Raw genomic sequence first — 18,396 nt, forward strand, 5'->3', positions numbered from 1 at the left:
CATTTAGTTTCTGTAGGCTATTTTTAACTAACTATTCTATAACGTACTAACATTTGAATTGGAGTTGATTCCAACGCAATACATAAAACTGTAAATACACAACTTCAAGAAACCGCATATTTAGTCACGTTCCGATTGGTCAGTGAAGGGTCAATCATCGACACATACAACTTGTTTATTCATCAAAACTCAGCCCTTTCGTGCCTCTATCATCTACTGCGCCCATAATTCCAGTTGTAAAAAAATATTGAAAATATTTTTAATACCACTGAGCCGCCAGTGCTAAGATTTAACATTGTGTTAGGTTTGTTAAAATAGAGCCCTCAGTGATGTTGTGTTTTCCTGGTGTCAGGTGTGACCTGGTAACGATGAGTTAAACCTTGAAAGAACCACTTGAGTTTCAGAATAAATAAAGCTCAGGCACCGATTGGATGGCTGTTGTTTTGTCCTAAATTTAGCATAGAGTCAAATGATCAGTAGTCTCAGTGACCGTTTGGTTCAAATCCAGTAAATCATTGTATGCCGTTACAGATAACTACCAAGATAAAGGAAACACCTACATAAAGTGTCTTAATAGGACGTTGGGCTACCAACAGCTTTAATGCACCTTGGAAGAGATTCTACGAGTGTCTAGAACTCTATCGGAGGGATGCTACACCATTCTTCCACAAGTGTTGTGTTGAAGGTGGTAAAAAATGCTTTCTCAGGCTCCGCTCCAGAATCTCCCATAAGTGTTCAATTATGTTGCGATTGGATGACTTAGATTGCCATGGCATATGGCTTACTTCGTTTTCATTTTTATCAAACCATTCGGTAACCATTCGTGCCCTGTGTATGGGGGCATTGTCATCCTATGGGGCATTGCCATGGTAGCCAAGATAATGGACTGCCCAGACTTTTTATACATAACCCTAAGCATGATGGGATGTTAATTGCATAATTAATTCAGGAACCACACCTGTGTGGAAGCACCTGCTTTCAATATACTTTGTATCCCTCATTTACTGAAGTGTTTCCTTTATTTTGGCAGTTACCTGTATATACAATAATTATACTGTTATAATTGATGATTGAAGTCTATTTAATAATTAAATAATAATTGTATACACAAGCCAGGCGGGTAAAGCAAATGCAGAATAATAATGTAGAGGGATGTTCTTTGAAGCTGACAGGTTACTGTAGACAATAGTATTGCTTGCCAACTGTAACTGTTGGAGAAATTCTAATGTATTTTTTTTAAATAATATTTTATCTGACATTGTTGCTTATTTCATGTTTAATGGGTTGTTCTGCTTTCCTCATGTAGCTCATCGGTCTCACCTCCAGCATCTACTTTACTCAATGTGAAAGAGGAGGTATGATGTCCTGTGATTTCACCCCCCCCCCCCCTCTTACACTTTGTGAACAAGCAGACAGAGGGAGAGTAATGGTTTGAATGAGCTACTGCAGAAGCGATTTAGAGCTAGTTGAGATAATAGCTCAGCTTCATACGTACAGTATACCTGGAAATGGGTTTCAAATAGGCCTTGCTAAGCTTTTATGAACTAATTTGGCCCATAAACCAGAAGTAAATGCCCAGGCCCTCTCCACATTTGTTTTTTAAATCATTTACTTTGCCGTTTGTGATCAAAACCACTCTTTTTATTTTCTCTTAGAATTTAAGTTGATGAGTCTGTTACCATGGCCTCTACTCCTGTCACTGACCTGTGGAATTGCAGTGAGCATCTGGACACATACTGTACTGTAGTGGAACAAAGGAAACAGAGTGCATTTTGTCCTGTCTGTGGACACCCTCCTGCTTGTTGCTATGAGGGACCCAATTAACATGTTTAATTTGTGATAAAGCAGCTCCAGTCTAGATATTAAAAAACATCTGTTTATTAAAGGAGGCCTGTATATGTCTCTGTCTGATTCAGATCTTGGAGATTCTGGCAACTGGATCAATATTTATACATTCTATGGGATCAAACCAATAATGATGTAATTTAAACAAAAACAATTTACCTGTTAACTGAATGATGTAATGTTAACTAAATGAATCCTAGTCCAAGTGGCTAGTTCCAGTATACAGTTATTTGACTTTTAAACTGCTCGAAAACAAGCTACTGTAGCTACCTAATACCATTTGGATTCACATACATGTAGGCTATACTGTAGTACCCTACTGTAACAGGTTGAAATGAAAGCAAGCGACTCAGTTGTAGCACAATATTGTTAACTACAGTGGTATCTAATGCAAAACTGAGAGCCAAAGGTGCAGAAGTCTCAGTTGTTATTTTACTGCTGCCGTTGAATTATTTGTTACTTTTATTTTAAACTTTTTACTTATCTATTTTTTTACTTAACACTTATTTTTCTTAAGAACATGGGAATGGTTGTGATTTTTTTGTTAGAGACACTTTCTCTCTAACAGCATCTAACATAGTGTGACAGAGAGTGGATCCTTATTCATTACTTATTATTTGCTATCATGGTTGGTTAAGTAGGACTTTAACCTTAAGCTTAACCAAATTGAATTATGGTATTCAGCACATCAGAATTCCTGTGGTCTGTTTTCAATCACCAAAGTGCATCATGAACAGAAGGAGTATAGTCAACAGTCCTATCATATAACTCAAATCAAATAACATTTTATTTGTCACGTGCCAAATACAGCAGCCCTTACAGTGGAATGCTTACTTACAAGCCAACAATGCTTTAAGAAGTTAAGAACCCTTAAAGCTGGAATCCCTACATTCATAGTGGTGAAACTGCCATGTTCATTTGCGATATTACAACAACAAAAACGCTTGGACAACCAACACTGTTTCCTTCCCCTTCGTACATCATTGCACACACAATAGAACAGCACAGTATGTACAACGACTTGTTTTTACCACGATGCTACTATCCTCTTCATAATCAAAACAAATAAGATATGTGCCTGGGGGCGACTATTGATGCTGTTTCAACTCATGCAGATCTCATAACTAAATTATTTTGGATAGTGGAATCCAAATTAGCACTGGTTAATTTGAAGGCTCAGCAGTCCTAGTTTTTGCCATTGTTATTTTGTTGAAGCCGATGGTTGGCATCTCTCCATTTCCATTTGGGTACTGTCATTCATACAACACTCCAACATGAATGTTTATTAAGTAGTGTCATGTATGTACTGTGACTAAGACCATAATTTACTGTTGAAGCCGGAAGTTTATATGCATCTTAGCCAAATACATTTAAACTCAGTTTTTCACAATCCCTGACATTTAATCCTAGTAAAAATTCCCTGTTTTAGGTCAGTTAGAATCACCACTTTATTTTAAGAATGTAAAATGTAAAAAAAAAAAAAAAAGAATAGTAGAGAGAATGATTTATTTCAGCTTGTATTTCTTTCATTGCATTATCAGTGGGTCAGAAGTTAACATACACTCAATTAGTATTTGGTAGCATTGCCTTTAAATTGTCAGATGTTTCGGGTAGCCTTCCAAAAGCTTCCCACAATAAGTTGGGTGAATTTTGGCACATTCCTCCTGACAGAGCTGGTGTAACTGAGTCAGGTTTGTAGGCCTCCTTGCTTGCACACACGTTTTCAGTTCTGCCCACAAACTTTCTATAGGATTGAGGTCAGGGCTTTTATAGCCACTCCAATACCTTGACTTTGTTGTCCTTAAGCCATTTTTCAACAAATTTGGAAGTATGCTTGGGGTCATTGTCCATTTAGCAAACCCATTTGTGACCAAGCTTTAACTTCCTGACTGATGTCTTGAGATGTTGCTTCAATATATCCACAAAATTTTCCTTCTTCATGATGCTGTCTATTTTGTGAAATGCACCAGTCCCTCCTGCAGCAAAACATCCCCACAACATGATGCTGCCACCCTAGTGCTTCAAAACAGTTCTATTTTTGTTTCATCAGACCAGAGGACATTTCTCCAAAAAGTACGACCTTTGTCCCAATGTGCAGTTGCAAACCTTAGTCTGGCTTTTTTTTATGGCGGTTTTTGAGCAGTGCTTTCTTCCTTGCTGAGCGGCCTTTCAGGGTATGTCAATATAGGACTCGTTTTACTGTGGATAAGATACTTTTGTACCTGTTTCCTCTAGCATCTTCACAAGGTCCTTTGCTGCTGTTCTGGGATTGATTTTTTTTTTTTTAAGTACGTTCATCTCTAGGAGACAGAATGTCTCCTTCCTGAGCGGTATGACGGCTGCGTGGTCCCATGGTGTTTATACTTGCGTACTATTGTTTGTACAGATGAACATGGTACCTTCAGGCATTTGGAAATTGCTCCCAAGGATGAACCAGACTTGTGGAGGTCTATGAATTTTTTCTGAGGTCTTTGCTGATTTCTTTTGATTTTCCCATGATGTCAAGCAGAGGCACTGAGTTTGAAGGTAGGCCTTGAAATACATCCACAGGTACACTTCCAATTGACTCAAATGATGTCGATTAGCCTGTCAGTAGCTTCTAAAGCCATAACAGCATTTTCTGAAGTTTTCCAAGCTGTTTAAAGGCACAGTCAACTTAGTGTATGTTAACTTCTGACCCACTGGAATTGTGGTACAGTGAATTATAAGTGAAATAATCTGTCTGTAAACAATTGTTGGAAAAATGACTTGTCATGCAGAAAGTAGATGTCCTACCCGACTTGCCAAAACTATAGTTTGTTAACAAGAAATGTGTGGAGTGGTTGAAAAACAAACAAGTTTTAATGACTCCAACCTAAGTGTATGTAAACTTCTGACTTCAACTGTACATAGTAATTCAATTGGCAGGTACTGTACAGTGTTCTCAGTGTGGGTACACAACCCACATAGTACCAGCAACTGTTATACCGGTTTGTGGCTTGTACCATTTCAAAGACTTGCAAATTAATTCACAATGGAGATTACGGTGTCATTTTAAGAATGCATTATATTATGAGGGGAGGTTTATGCAAAGCTAATATGTATTACAATGTCAATGTATCACAGATGTGAGGACTGTAATTTACCTACCTGAACTTTAGCACTATAACTTTAGCAACACTTATTACTATGAAGGAAACCATTTTATCTAACATGTTTATAACCACCTTTTTTGCACTTAACGTGGGTCCTTAGAAAATATATATTTTCTAATCTACATTCGGATAACTTGTCTTTATTGATTTAATTTAATTGATTCATTAATTGTTTCATTTGTGGAATGTTGTGAAAATGTCATTTTAATAAATCTTTTAAGCAGTGAAGGGAATTGTTAGGAATCCTGGGTTGTGTGGAAGGTGATGAGCATTTTATTTTGTTGTCTTCAATGATTTCTGTCTTAGAATATTTTGTGAAAGATTGACAGCGCAGTTAAGATTTTGTCATTAGAGTTCCCAGAAGTTTTTCATCTTTAAATTGAGTCTCAACTCCCATTTTTATTTCTGTGAACATTTGAACAATGAAACATACATTTTCTTATTGTTTGACCTGCTTGACTCTGTCTGTAATATGTTCTTACAGGAACAACAACTGTTTTCATCTGTTTTTGTATGAAAATGATATGATTGTATAAAACCAATATGCTCTTCAATGTCCTGTCATTTCTTATCTAATGTTTACATTTTCCTTTTCTTTATCCCTTTATATGCATTCTGTAAGAGTTTTTCAAGAAACATTTACCACGTATGAGCATGGTTCAGGAAAACATTGAAAAATAAAGTAACTTTTTTTTAAAATAGCAATGAAAAGTGGAATCAGAATGGTTAATAAGTGGAGCAAAAGAGACTAGTGTGGTCATCCAAATCCCTATAACACAAAAAAAACAACTATAACTCAGATCCAGGGCAAGATAATACTGTATAAAAAAACGACACATGCATTGCTGCTCCCAAATGACCTTTTTAAGAAAGTTTATAAAAATGGATTTATTAAGTCAGAATTTGAGAAAAGGGGGATTTAGATGAACAAGTGGCAATGATACATGTAGCAGTACAGCTTGGTACTGCAGCCTGCATAAGGCCATTATCTTAGATATTTCACTGAACATAGGAATATCATCAGTCTCAAATATCAACTGGCCATAAGCCAGGTCCTTCCCACAACATATTTTCAATACATTTACATTTACATTTAAGTCATTTAGCAGACGCTCTTATCCAGAGCGACTTAAATCATATGTGTAATGAACTTCGTCTGTTGTTTGAAGAGAGTCAGACCGAAATGCAGCGTGTAGGTTACTCATGACATTTAATGAAGAAAATGCTGTACATGAAATAACTGAGAATACAAAACAACAAACGAGTGAAACTAATACAGCCTATCTGGTGACTAACACAAAGACAGGTACAATCGCCCACGAAATACAACGCGCACTCAGGCTGCCTAAATACGGTTCCCAATCTGAGACAACGAGAATCAGCTGACTCCAATTAGGAATCGCCTCAGGCAGCCAAGCCTAACTAGACACACCCCTACTAATACACACTCCTAATTAATACAAACCCCAATACGAAATACAACATATAAACCCATGTCACACCCTGGCCTACCCAAACATATAACAAAAACACAAGATACAATGACCAAGGCGTGACAGAACCCCCCCCCCCCCCCCCCCCTAATGTGCGGACTCCGGGACGCACCTCAAGAGCATAGGGAGGGTCCGGGTGGGCGTCTGTCCATGGTGGCGGTTCTGGCTCGGGACGTGGACCCCACTCCATAAATGTCCTAGTTCCTCCCCTTCGCGTCCTAGGATAATCCACCTTCACCGCCGACCATGGCCTAATAGTCCTCACCCTGATCCCCACATAACTGAGGGGCAGCTCGGGACAGAGGGGCAGCTCGGGACAGAGGGGCAGCTCGGGACAGAGGGGCAGCCCGGTACTGAGGGGAAGCCCGGTACTGAGAGGAAGCTCGGTACTGAGAGGAAGCTCGGTACTGAGAGGGAGCCTAGTACTGAGAGGAAGCTCAGTACTGAGAGGAAGCTCAGGCAGGTAGTAGGCTCTGGTAAATCCTGGCTGGCTGGTGGACCTGGATGATTAAGGTTGTCTGGCCGATCTAGAAGATCTTGGTAGACTGGCACTTCTGGCGGATCCTGGCAGACTGGCACTTCTGGCGGATCCTGGCAGACTGGTGACGCTGGGCCGACTGGCGGCGCTGGGCAGACAGGAGAGGAGAAAGGCTCTGGCTGCGCTGAACAGGCGAGGCGCGCTGGGCCGACTGGGAGCACTGGTGGCGCTGGACAGACAGGAGACTCCGGCAGCGCAGGAGAGGAGAAAGGCTCTGGCTGCGCTAAACAGGCGGGAGACTCCGATAGCGCAGGAGAAGAGAACAGCTCTGGTTGCGCTAAACAAGCGGGAGACTCCGGCAGCGCAGGAGGGGAGAAAAGCACTGGCTGCGCTGAACAGGCGAGGCGCACTGGAGGCCTGGTGCGTGGTGCTGGAACTGGTGGTACTGGCGCGAGGACACGCACAGGAAGCCTGGTGCGGGGAGCTGCTACCGGAGGACTGGTGTGTAGAGGTGGCTCTGGATAGACCGGACCGTGCAGGCGCACTGGAGCTCTTGAGCACCGAGCCTGCCCAAGCTTACCTGGCTCGATGCCCACTCTAGCCCGGCCAATAGGAAGGGCTGGTATGAGTCGCAGCTGGCTCTGCACCCGCACTGGAAACACCGTGCGCTCCATAGCATAACACGGTGCCTGCCCGGTCTCTCTAGCCCAACGGTGAGCACAGGGAGTATGCGCAGGTTTCCTACCTGGCATAACTATTCTCCCTTTTAGCCCCCCCAATAATTTTTTTGGGGTGACTTTCCGGTTTCCAACCGCGTCGCCGTGCTGCCTCCTCATACATACGCCTCTCCGCTTTAGCTGCCTCTATTTCCTCCTTGGGAACGGCGATATTCTCCCGGCTGCTCCCAGGGTCCTTGACCGTCTAATTCCTCCTCCCATGTCCAAATCTCCAAATGATGCATTCTCTCCCATTGTAACTGCTCTTCACGATTAACAGGGAGAGTAGGCTCAGGTCTGTTTCCTGACTCAGCCACTCTCTCTCTGCGCTTTCCCCTGTTACCTTCAGTTTTCGCTCTGTATAGCAATGCTTTCCTTCTCGATTCCATACGTGTATAGCCCTCTTCGCATTGCTGTAGGGAATCCCAGGCGGGCTCCTGCACTCGCCCTGGGTCGGCCGCCCACCTGTCGATTTCTTCCCACGTCGTATAATCCCTGCTTCTGCCGTCCATAGCGTCCTCCTTTAGATCCTGCCAGTTCACACGCTGCTCGGTCTGTGAATCGAGGTGGGCGATTCTGTAATGAACTTCGTCTGTTGTTTGAAGAGAGTCAGACCGAAATGCAGCGTGTAGGTTACGCATGACATTTAATGAAGAAAATGCTGTACATGAAATAACTGAGAATACAAAACAACAAACGAGTGAAACTAATACAGCCTATCTGGTGACTAACACAAAGACAGGTACAATCGCCCACGAAATACAACGCGCACTCAGGCTGCCTAAATACGGTTCCCAATCCGAGACAACGAGAATCAGCTGACTCCAATTAGGAATCGCCTCAGGCAGCCAAGCCTAACTAGACACACCCCTACTAATACACACTCCTAATTAATACAAACCCCAATACGAAATACAACATATAAACCCATGTCACACCCAGGCCTACCCAAACATATAACAAAAACACAAGATACAATGACCAAGGCGTGACAATATGGTTAAAAGTCACACACATTCCAAAATATACCTGGCCTTCTGGAGTTCTCAACAAAAAACAAAAAACAGGTTGAGTCGGTTATCAATACTGATAAGTGGTGAAAAATTTTTTTTTATTTAAAGGGCAGGATTGTATCTACCAAGATTCCTCTCAGAGGTTCCAGAATGTCGGGGAATCAGTTTCTTAGGAATCCAGGGGAGCCAGATTCTGTTTTTGAAGGTCCATTGCAATTGTATTTATCTCAATATCAAATAATTTCTGGGTAACAATTATGGTCTCCTGAGTGGCGCAGCCGTCTAAGGCTCTGCATCTCAGTGCTAGAGGCGTCACGAACTACAGACTGGTTCGATTCCAGGGTGTATCACAACCGGCTGTGATTGGAAGTCCCATGGGGAGGCGCACAATTGACCCAGCGTTGTCCAGGTTTGGGTTTGGCCGGGGTAGGCCGTCATTGTAAATAATCATTTGTTCTTAACTGACTTGCCTAGGTAAATAAAACGAACCTTACTTTGTTTGTTTTCAATTAAAAATGTGAAAAATAGAGAAGGTACATTTCTCAAGAAAAAACTTTGCTAGGACCGTCTGGGAGTGGTCTGAGTGGGGAAGGTAAAACTGAAAACTAGCTCTTATTGGCAGATAGGTTTGGGACTCTCTTTCTTAGTGGTCTGTTAACTGATGAGACAATGAGACATTGATCTAAACTCTTCCCAGCTATCTCTATCTTGGGTCACACACACCCCACTTTGTCTATATAATGTCCGCTTTTAGATTTTTGTCACCAAGTCATTGTCAGCTCAAGCTATCCCTAGCAAAACCCATTTCCTTAACCAGAAGCCCAGCCTAACTGCAGGCAGTTAGAGTGGACACCATAAAAACTCAGCATTAGCCGGCCAGTCTTACTCTTAGTTAAATATAGAACCGTTTACTATTAATATCAAACAAATCAGGTAAGTATGTCATTTTTCCCTGACATATTCCAACCTTTATAGTGTGGAAATATATATTAAACACAGGAAAATCACGTGTTTGACTGCACTGGGCCTATAAAGCATACTCATAATAACCTGTTAAATGCTCTTTGGTCTTATCAAAAAAGAATTAAAAATATAGATTGGATTCTATTATGTTTTTGCCAATTAGAAGATACCCTTATTTAGTAATTGCCCTAAGGGGACAAAATGACCTCGAGTAACCTGTTCCCCCGCACAATGACTCGGTACCGGTACCGCCTGTATATAGTCTCATTATTTGATTAGAATTTTTTACTTGAGTTTATTTAGTACACATTTTCTTAACTCTATTTTTTTAACTGCATTGTTGGTTAAGGGCTTGTAATTGTAAGTAAGCATTGTTGTATTCAGTGCTTGTGACAAATACAATTGAATTTGTATTGAATTTGATATGGGTCATTCTTGAATTGTGGTGGGATTTGTGTCCCTTAGCTTTGCAACTGAGAAAAACACTTTACAATTACAAATAGTTACACATCATACATGTTTTTGTTTATATTGAACTGTTTATCAACGATAAAACATAATGCAAGTGGTTTATATTGCAAAACTTTGTGCGTTGTTTCAAGTACATAGGAGAATCAAATTGGCTTGTCCCAGTAGTAATCAAATCATATTTATTTATAAACCCCTTCTTACATCAGTTGATATCTCAAAGTGCTGTACAGAAACCCAGCCTAAAACCCCAAACAGCAAGCAATGCAGTTATAAAAGCACGGTGGCTAGGAAAAACTCCTTAGAAAGGACAGAACCTAGGAAGAAACCTAGAGAGGAACCGGGCTATGAGGGGTGGCCAGTCCTCTTCTGGCTGTGCCAGGTGGAGATTATAACAGAACATGGCCAAGATGTTCAAATGTTCACAGATGACCAGCAGGGTCAAATAATAATAATCACAGTGGTTGTCAAGGGTGCAACAGGTCAGCACCTCAGGAGTAAATGTCAGATGGCTTTTCATAGCCTATCATTCAGAGTATCTCTTACCGCTCCTGCTGTCTCTAGAGAGTTGAAAACATAGCCGCAGGCAGAACAGTTGGAACTGGAGCAGCAGCATGGCCAGGTGGACTGGGGACAGCAAAGAGCCATCAGGCCAGGTAGTCCTGAGGCATGGACATAGGTCTCAGGTCCTCCGAGAGAGAGAAATAAAGAAAGAAGGAAAGAGAGAGAATTAGAGAGAGCATACTTAAATTCACAAAGGACACCGGATAAGACAGGAGAAATACTCCAGATATAACAGACTGGCCCAAGTCCTCTGACATGTAAACTACTGCAGCATAAATACTGGAGGCTGAGACAGGAGGGGTCGGGAGACACTGAGGCCCCATCCGACGATACCCCTGGACAGGGGTAGAGTTGTAGTGAGTAGAGTTGAGTAGAGTTGTAGTGACGTGTAGCAACTGATAATGTAACTGCCAGTAATGTAATAGCTGCTAAAAATGTAATAACTTTTGCATGTATAATGTTATAAATGCTGCTATTGTCATAAATAATGTGCTAAATATGCTGAACGCATAATGTAATAACGTTTTAACGTTGATGTAATGTGATAATGTAATAACGTTGATTATTACATGGTAAAGTAGATTTTAGAAATCTATAGTGTAATAACATAAAAAAATGTAATAACAACCTAAAATCACACTCTTTCTTTAATGGAATGCATTATCTCACACTTGACACTTGAGGAACACTTTGTGTTTGCATCCATTGCCAAAGCAGACTTGTTTGACATTGCAAACATCCAGTGTCGTCAAGAAAAAAAGACACCTTGCAGTGATATTCCAAATTCTCACTCCTTATCCCAGGATTGACCAGGCTACTGTCTCCATACAGTAGAAAAATAGTTATTCGGCAGCGCTTGCTGCAGGCTGTGGTGAGCCAGCGCGTAGCCCCACCCACACCGCCTTAAGTGTCCCCACCAACACTACCAACACCACCCCAATGACCGTCAGAGAGGAGTATCCCCAGATGGCTAACCTTTTTGTTATTTTTTGTTTTTCCAAATCCCCATGGATAACCTTTTAGTTAATTGTTATAATTGTCGAGAAAAGTTTGGTTAAGTGTTTTATGAGATGAATATGTTGGTTCATTAAAGTTTTGGTTCATTAAAGATTTGAGCACAAGTTAAAATAGTGTCACATTTGTTGAATAAAACTGTGATTGTTAAGTGTTGAACAATGTTTGATTAAATAAAATGTTTTTCATAAAAATAATTGTTGAAAGTGTCTTGGATTGTTTCAACATTGTTTTAACAGTAAACAGCATCTTAGGAGTTTTTGCATTTGATTATATGGGGGGGGGGGGGTTAGGGGCTGTTGGGTGTGTATTGGGGAGTAAATTGTGTCAATTGAAAGTCTTGATATAACTATAAAAGTAAGCTTCAGAGCTAGGATTCAGGAATATGGTTTGGTGTATAGTCAGCTATTACTGAAGCATTACACTTGATATAAATGAAAATAAATAGTCCATTTCGTTTTACATGTTTAATTGGTTGTTATTACAATATTGGTTAAAGTAATGACACAATTGATGATTTGTTTCCCCCCCATTTCATAATGTAATGATCAATGCACAAAAACATTATTACATTATGCACAAAAACATTATTACGTTCAGCATATTTATTACATTATTGGCAATGCATTACATTAGCACCATTTATTACATTATAAATGCAAAAATTATTATATTATGTGCAGCTATTGCATTATTGGCGGTTATAATATTATTAGCTACTACTACATGTTTTTTGGGGTTAAGAGATATGTATTATTTTGAATGCTGGAAAGTAAACAAAAGTATTTCATATATTGTATAGTTAAATAAAAACAAATGCTATATATATATATACACACACACATTACGGTTCAAAAGTTTGCGATCACTTAGAAATGTCCTTGTTTTTGAAAGAAAACCACATTTTTTTGTCCATTAAAATAACATCAAATTGATCAGAAATACAGCGTAGACATTGGTAATGTTGTAAATGACTATTGTAGCTGGAAACGGCAGCTTTTTATGGAATATCTACATAGGTGTACAGAGGCCCATTATCAGCAACCCTCACTCCTGTGTTCCAATGGCACGTTGTGTTTTATTTTTATTTGTTTATTTAACCTTTATTTAACCAGGTAGGCTATTTGAGAACAAGTTCTCATTTGCAACTGCGACCGGGCCAAGATAAAGCAAAGCAGTTCGACACATACAACAACACAGAGTTACACATTGAATAAACAAACATACAATCAATATGTAGAAAAATCTATATACAGCATGTGCCAATGAGGTAGGATAAGAGAGGTAAGGCAATAAATTGGCCATGGTGGCTAAGTAATTACAATATAGCAATTAAACACTGGAATGGTAGGGTGTGCAGAAGATGAATATGCAAGTAGAGATACTGGGGTGCAAAGGAGCAAGATAAATCAATAAATCAAATCAAATGGGGATGGAGTAGATTGGATGGGCTATTTACAGATGAGCTACAGTGAGGCAAAAAAGTATTTAGTCAGCCACCAATTGTGCAAGTTCTCCCACTTAAAAAGATGAGAGAGGCCTGTAATTTTCATCATAGGTACACTTCAACTATGACAGACAAAATGAGAAACAAAATCCAGAAAATCACATTGTAGGATTTGTAATGAATTTATTTGCAAATTATGGTGGAAAATAAGTATTTGGTCACCTACAAACAAGCAAGATTTCTGGCTCTCACAGACCTGTAACTTCTTCTTTAAGAGGCTCCTCTGTCCTCCACTCGTTACCTGTATTAATGGCACCTGTTTGAACTTGTTATCAGTATAAAAGATACATATCCACAACCTCAAACAGTCACACTCCAAACTCCACTATGACCAAGACCAAAGAGCTATCAAAGGACACCAGAAACAAAATTGTAGACCTGCACCAGGATGACTGAATCTGCAATAGGTAAGCAGCTTGGTTTGAAGAAATCAACTGTGGGAGCAATTATTAGGAAATGGAAGACATACAAGACCAATGATAATCTCCCTCGATCTGGGGCTCCACGCAAGATCTCACCCGTGGGGTCAAAATGATCACAAGAACAGTGAGCAAAAATCCCAGGACCTAGTGAATGACCTGCAGAACGCTGGGACCAAATAACAAAGCCTACCATCAGTAACACACTACGCCGCCAGGGACTCAAATCCTGTAGTGCCAGACGTGTACCCCTGCTTAAGCCAGTACATGTCCAGGCCCATCTGAAGTTTGCTAGAGAGCATTTGGATGATCCAGAAGAAGATTGGGAGAATGTCATATGGTCAGACGAAACCAAAATATAACTTTTTGTTAAAAACTCAACTCGTCGTGTTTGGAGGACAAAGAATGCTGAGTTGCATCCAAAGAACACCATACCTACTGTGAAGCATGGGGGTGTAAACATCATGCTTTGGGGCTGTTTTTCTGCAAAGAGACCAGGACGACTGTTCCGTGTAAAGGAAAGAATGAATGGGACCATGTATCGTGAGATTTTGAGTGAAAACCTCCTTCCATCAGCAAGGGCATTGAAGATGAAACGTGGCTGGGTTATTCAGCATGACAATGATCCCAAACACACCGACCGGGCAACGAAGGAGTGGCTTCGTAAGAAGCATTTCAAGGTCCTGGAGTGGCCTCGCCAGTCTCCAGATCTCAACCCCATAGAAAATACCAGCAACAGTGTGTGAAAATCTTGTGAAGACTTACAGAAAATGTTTGACCTCTGTCATTGCCAACAAAGGGTATATAACAAAGTATTGAGATAAACTTTTGTTATTGAGCAAATACTTATTTTCCACCATAATTTGCAAATAAATAAATTAAAAATCCTACAATGTGATTTCCTGGATTTCTTTTTCTCATTTTGTCCGTCATAGTTGAAGTGTACCTATGATGACAATTACAGGCCTCTCTCATCTTTTTAAGTGGGAGAACTTGCACAATTGGTGGCTGACTAAATACTTTTTTGCCCCACTGTATGTACAGGTGCAGTGATCTGTGAGCTGCTCTGACAGCTGGTGCTTAAAGCTACTGAGGCAGGTAAGAGTCTCCAGCTATAGAGATTATAGCAGTTCGTTCCAGTCATTGGCAAAGAGAAGTGGAAAGAGAGGTGGCCAAAGGAAGAATTGGCTTTGGGGGTGACCAGTGAGATATACCTGCTGGAGCACGTGCTAAGAGTGGGTGCTGCTATGGTGACCAGTGAGCTGCTATGTTGACTAGCAGAGACTTGTAGATGACCTGGAGCCAGTGGGTTTGGCGATGAGTATGAAGCGAGGGCCAGCCAATAAGAGCATACTGGTCGCAGTGGTGAGTATTATATGGGGCTTTGGTGACAAAACGGAAGGCACAGTGATATACTGCATCCAATTTGTTGAGTAGAGTGTTGGAGGCTATTTTGTAAATGACATCGCCGAAGTCGAGGATCGGTAGGATGGTCAGTTTTACGAGGGTATGTTTGGCAGCATGAGTGAAGGATACTTCACTGTTGTGAAATAGGAAGCCAATTATAGATTTAATTTTGGATGGGAGATGTTTAATGTGAGTCTGAAAGGAGATTTTCCAGTCTAACCAGACACCTAGGTATTTGTAGTTGTCCACATATTCTAAGTCAGAACCGTCCAGAGTAGTGATTCTGGACGTGCGGGCAGGTGCGGGCAGCGAATGTCTGCAACAAGTCCATTTGGTGGAAAAATGTGCATATTTTCTTAATGAGTATTTTAGAATTTTCACATGAAAATCTGTTACCAATTGGATGGAAACCTAGATAATGGTGTTACTCAATTTACAAAAGTCCTCAATTACCAAAAATGTGTAATTGGTGTTACCATCATTGATGTTACTCCTCTTACTGGTAGCACAATGTTATCATAATGGTTAAACAAATGAAATCATTAAGCTGCCATATTACTTGATTTAGCATGGGAAGATGTTCCCAAATGCATTTAAATAAAAAAATGCAATAATGACCAAAATGTCTTTCTGAGAAATGTTTAGGCTAATTACTGCCTGCACATAAAGTGTTTATTGGTGAGGTCGGGTATAAAAAAAATGATGCAGGCAGGTGCTGGTCAATAGCTCATTTCTCATGATCTGTTGGCGATATTTGCTTAATCTGAGATAGGGGAACAAAAATCTTCTGGTGAGGAGCAGCATCACTAATTATTTTGACGAATCAAGTTAGTGCTTGAAGTGGAGGCGGGATTTTAACCAGCATTTTCATAGTGGTTCTGTAGTGGGGATGGTCTGAATCAGCTGTTTCCATTAACTCATATTTTCATCCCCCAAAATAAACTGAGTAGATCACTAGCTGGTGCACACAAGATTTGCTTCTGGCTTCAGAGATTTTAGAAAAATATTAGGAAAGTTAACATAAAATAACTTCAGTATGTAAATAAAGTTCACACACACAATACATTTTTGATTGTTTTTAATAATATGCAAAGGAACACAAACAAACTAAACCCAATTTACACTAAGACTTATCTGACACAATTCATATCAATAGCTGTAGGTGAACAATCAATTTACAGATTATGGGTTGGGGGTGGGATTCTTAAATAATGACACATTCACTAGTAGTCACTTCACATGATAAATTGTAGAAATACTACAAACTTTCAAATATTAGGTAACACCATTTTGATGGTCAGGATTGCCTCAAATATCTTTAAAAAGTTATGCAAGTTTGCAGTTTAAAAAAAAATCTCACAAAACACAGAGTACATCGTCAATACTACAGAAGGTAGGTAAAAAGCATTAACAATTGATTTCCCAATATTTTTTTTAAAATCAGTTACATGTACACAAAGTCATTGTACCATTTACACAAATTCAGGCTAATATGGTTTATAAATACATAGAGCTGTGTCCATTTTGACATTTTAATATACTTGTGATGTAATTTACTCATATATAACATTTACATACCAAGCATTACCACTAATAACAACAGTATGAAAACATCAATTCTAGGAACTGGATTTTTTTTAAATAGATTTTGTCATTATGATTCAATGTTGGTCTACCATGGTACATTTAAAGTAAAGTTTATTATGGCAAATTGTTTATTGCTTGGCAGTGCAATCCTGTTCTCCAAGTCAATCTAAAAAGCATGTGAAAAATGTTTTATATGATAAACAAAGCAGTCATAGCATGACTACTGGGTGTATAAAGAGAAATAGCTTAATCTTTGTGATAATTTCCTTAAATCAGAAACGATTTTACCAACTAATTTACCTCGTCATTTACCTCAGAATTCAAGCTAAGTAAAGTGGCCTCATTATGGTAGACACAACTGCTGATCATTTTACTTTACAGACAATTTAATAATTTACACTTAATCTAAAATAATATATGGTACAAAATCTCTATGCTTTTTAAGGCAAATCTATGGCTTTAATATTGAATTACTACACATAGAAATATTTTTTTTCTGATTTAAGGTGTCTGATTTGGGATGTTCTTTTGAGGAAAACCTGTAACAAGCATATTTTATTATCAAGATGATTAACAAAGGAATACGACAATACCAATGTCAAGTATGTGCCCATGGCTTTTACAAATTGTCATCTGATGTATTAAAACATTTTCTTATCAATATTCAAATTAATTATTTTATTGCTTTTATATAGGCATAGCCAATGTCTCTACGACGAGAAAAGATCATATGTTTTCAGATGGGCAATTGTAACCTAGGCCCGAAATTCAATTAAATCTGCCATAGCAATATTGATGCAGTATCCTTGTTTACACAACTGCTGTCATGCACACGTGTCTGAAAACTGAAAGCACTACCTGCTGTTTCTACCAAAACCATTTTGCCATTTTGTTTATAACGGAAAAGGTATGTTTAGATTTGTGCTGCTGCTTGAATATTGCAATGTGGTTTCATTGAATTGAGATCCATATTATTGCAGTACATTTATAAGAATTATGGTGGTCAACAAGTAAAGTTCCTCACAACACAAGAACAACAACAATTTGAACTTACATTTGTACAAATGCATTTGATTATGGTCTCAATTGACTAATGGTAATATGCGTTAAAGGATTTAAGTCACAATGTATACAGTTGATTTGGATTTTTATGCACAAGCTATTGAAGAAATATATAACAGCACTATAATTGACTGGTTTTCTGCATGCCCAAGGTAGACTGAAGTTCTAATGCTTCCATTTTTGCATGCGTCACATGCATGTGTCTGAGAATGAGTGCAATTGTTGTGAAGGATGCATGTTATTGCCATTTATGGTGATAAAACAACAACAAAAACTACTGCTGTCAAATTATATTTTGATTCATCCCTGGATATTTTTATGGTGTCAGGCAAAGATAGGTGCAATCAATCACTGCTTAAAATCTGAGAAGCATGTGTATTGTAACACTAATTGATTACAGTAAGTGCTACCTGTTGTAGGTTTGATGTGGTCTATTTAGGGACAAATATTAACAGTCACTTTTCTTCTATAAAGCACTTTCAACATGGCCTAGGTTTCAGTCTGGAGTCATATATTCTAATTAAGCAGCTATGGTGTTGTTATAAATGGGTAAACACCTGCAAGTAATTGCATAGTGCTTGTGGCTGTCAAACGTAAAGTGTATTCTGACAACCCATTCTTTCCACAGCCTACAGTATTTAGAGCGTCAAGATGCTTCCCAGCAAACTCCATTTAACATTACTGGTTCAGCCAATGTTGAACCACCATTTGTTCAATCAGATGTCG

The 18,396-nt window shown here is 39.4% G+C and overlaps 1 protein-coding gene across 2 annotated transcripts in view; it reads left to right on the forward strand.

Moving 5' to 3' along the window:
• LOC124008834 (oligophrenin-1-like) overlaps positions 1–3,305 on the forward strand; it is a 36,306-nt gene extending 33,001 nt beyond the window's left edge. For both annotated transcript variants that reach the window (XM_046320413.1, XM_046320421.1), the window contains 2 exons: positions 1,307–1,355; positions 1,656–3,305. In XM_046320413.1, the coding sequence (XP_046176369.1) occupies positions 1,307–1,355; positions 1,656–1,667 (61 nt within the window). In that variant the 3' untranslated portion in view covers positions 1,668–3,305. The remainder of the gene's footprint in view (positions 1–1,306; positions 1,356–1,655) is intronic.
• Positions 3,306–18,396: the final 15,091 nt, after the last annotated feature.

Source organism: Oncorhynchus gorbuscha, linkage group LG02 (assembly GCF_021184085.1).
Source record: "Oncorhynchus gorbuscha isolate QuinsamMale2020 ecotype Even-year linkage group LG02, OgorEven_v1.0, whole genome shotgun sequence".
NCBI lineage: Eukaryota > Metazoa > Chordata > Actinopteri > Salmoniformes > Salmonidae > Oncorhynchus > Oncorhynchus gorbuscha.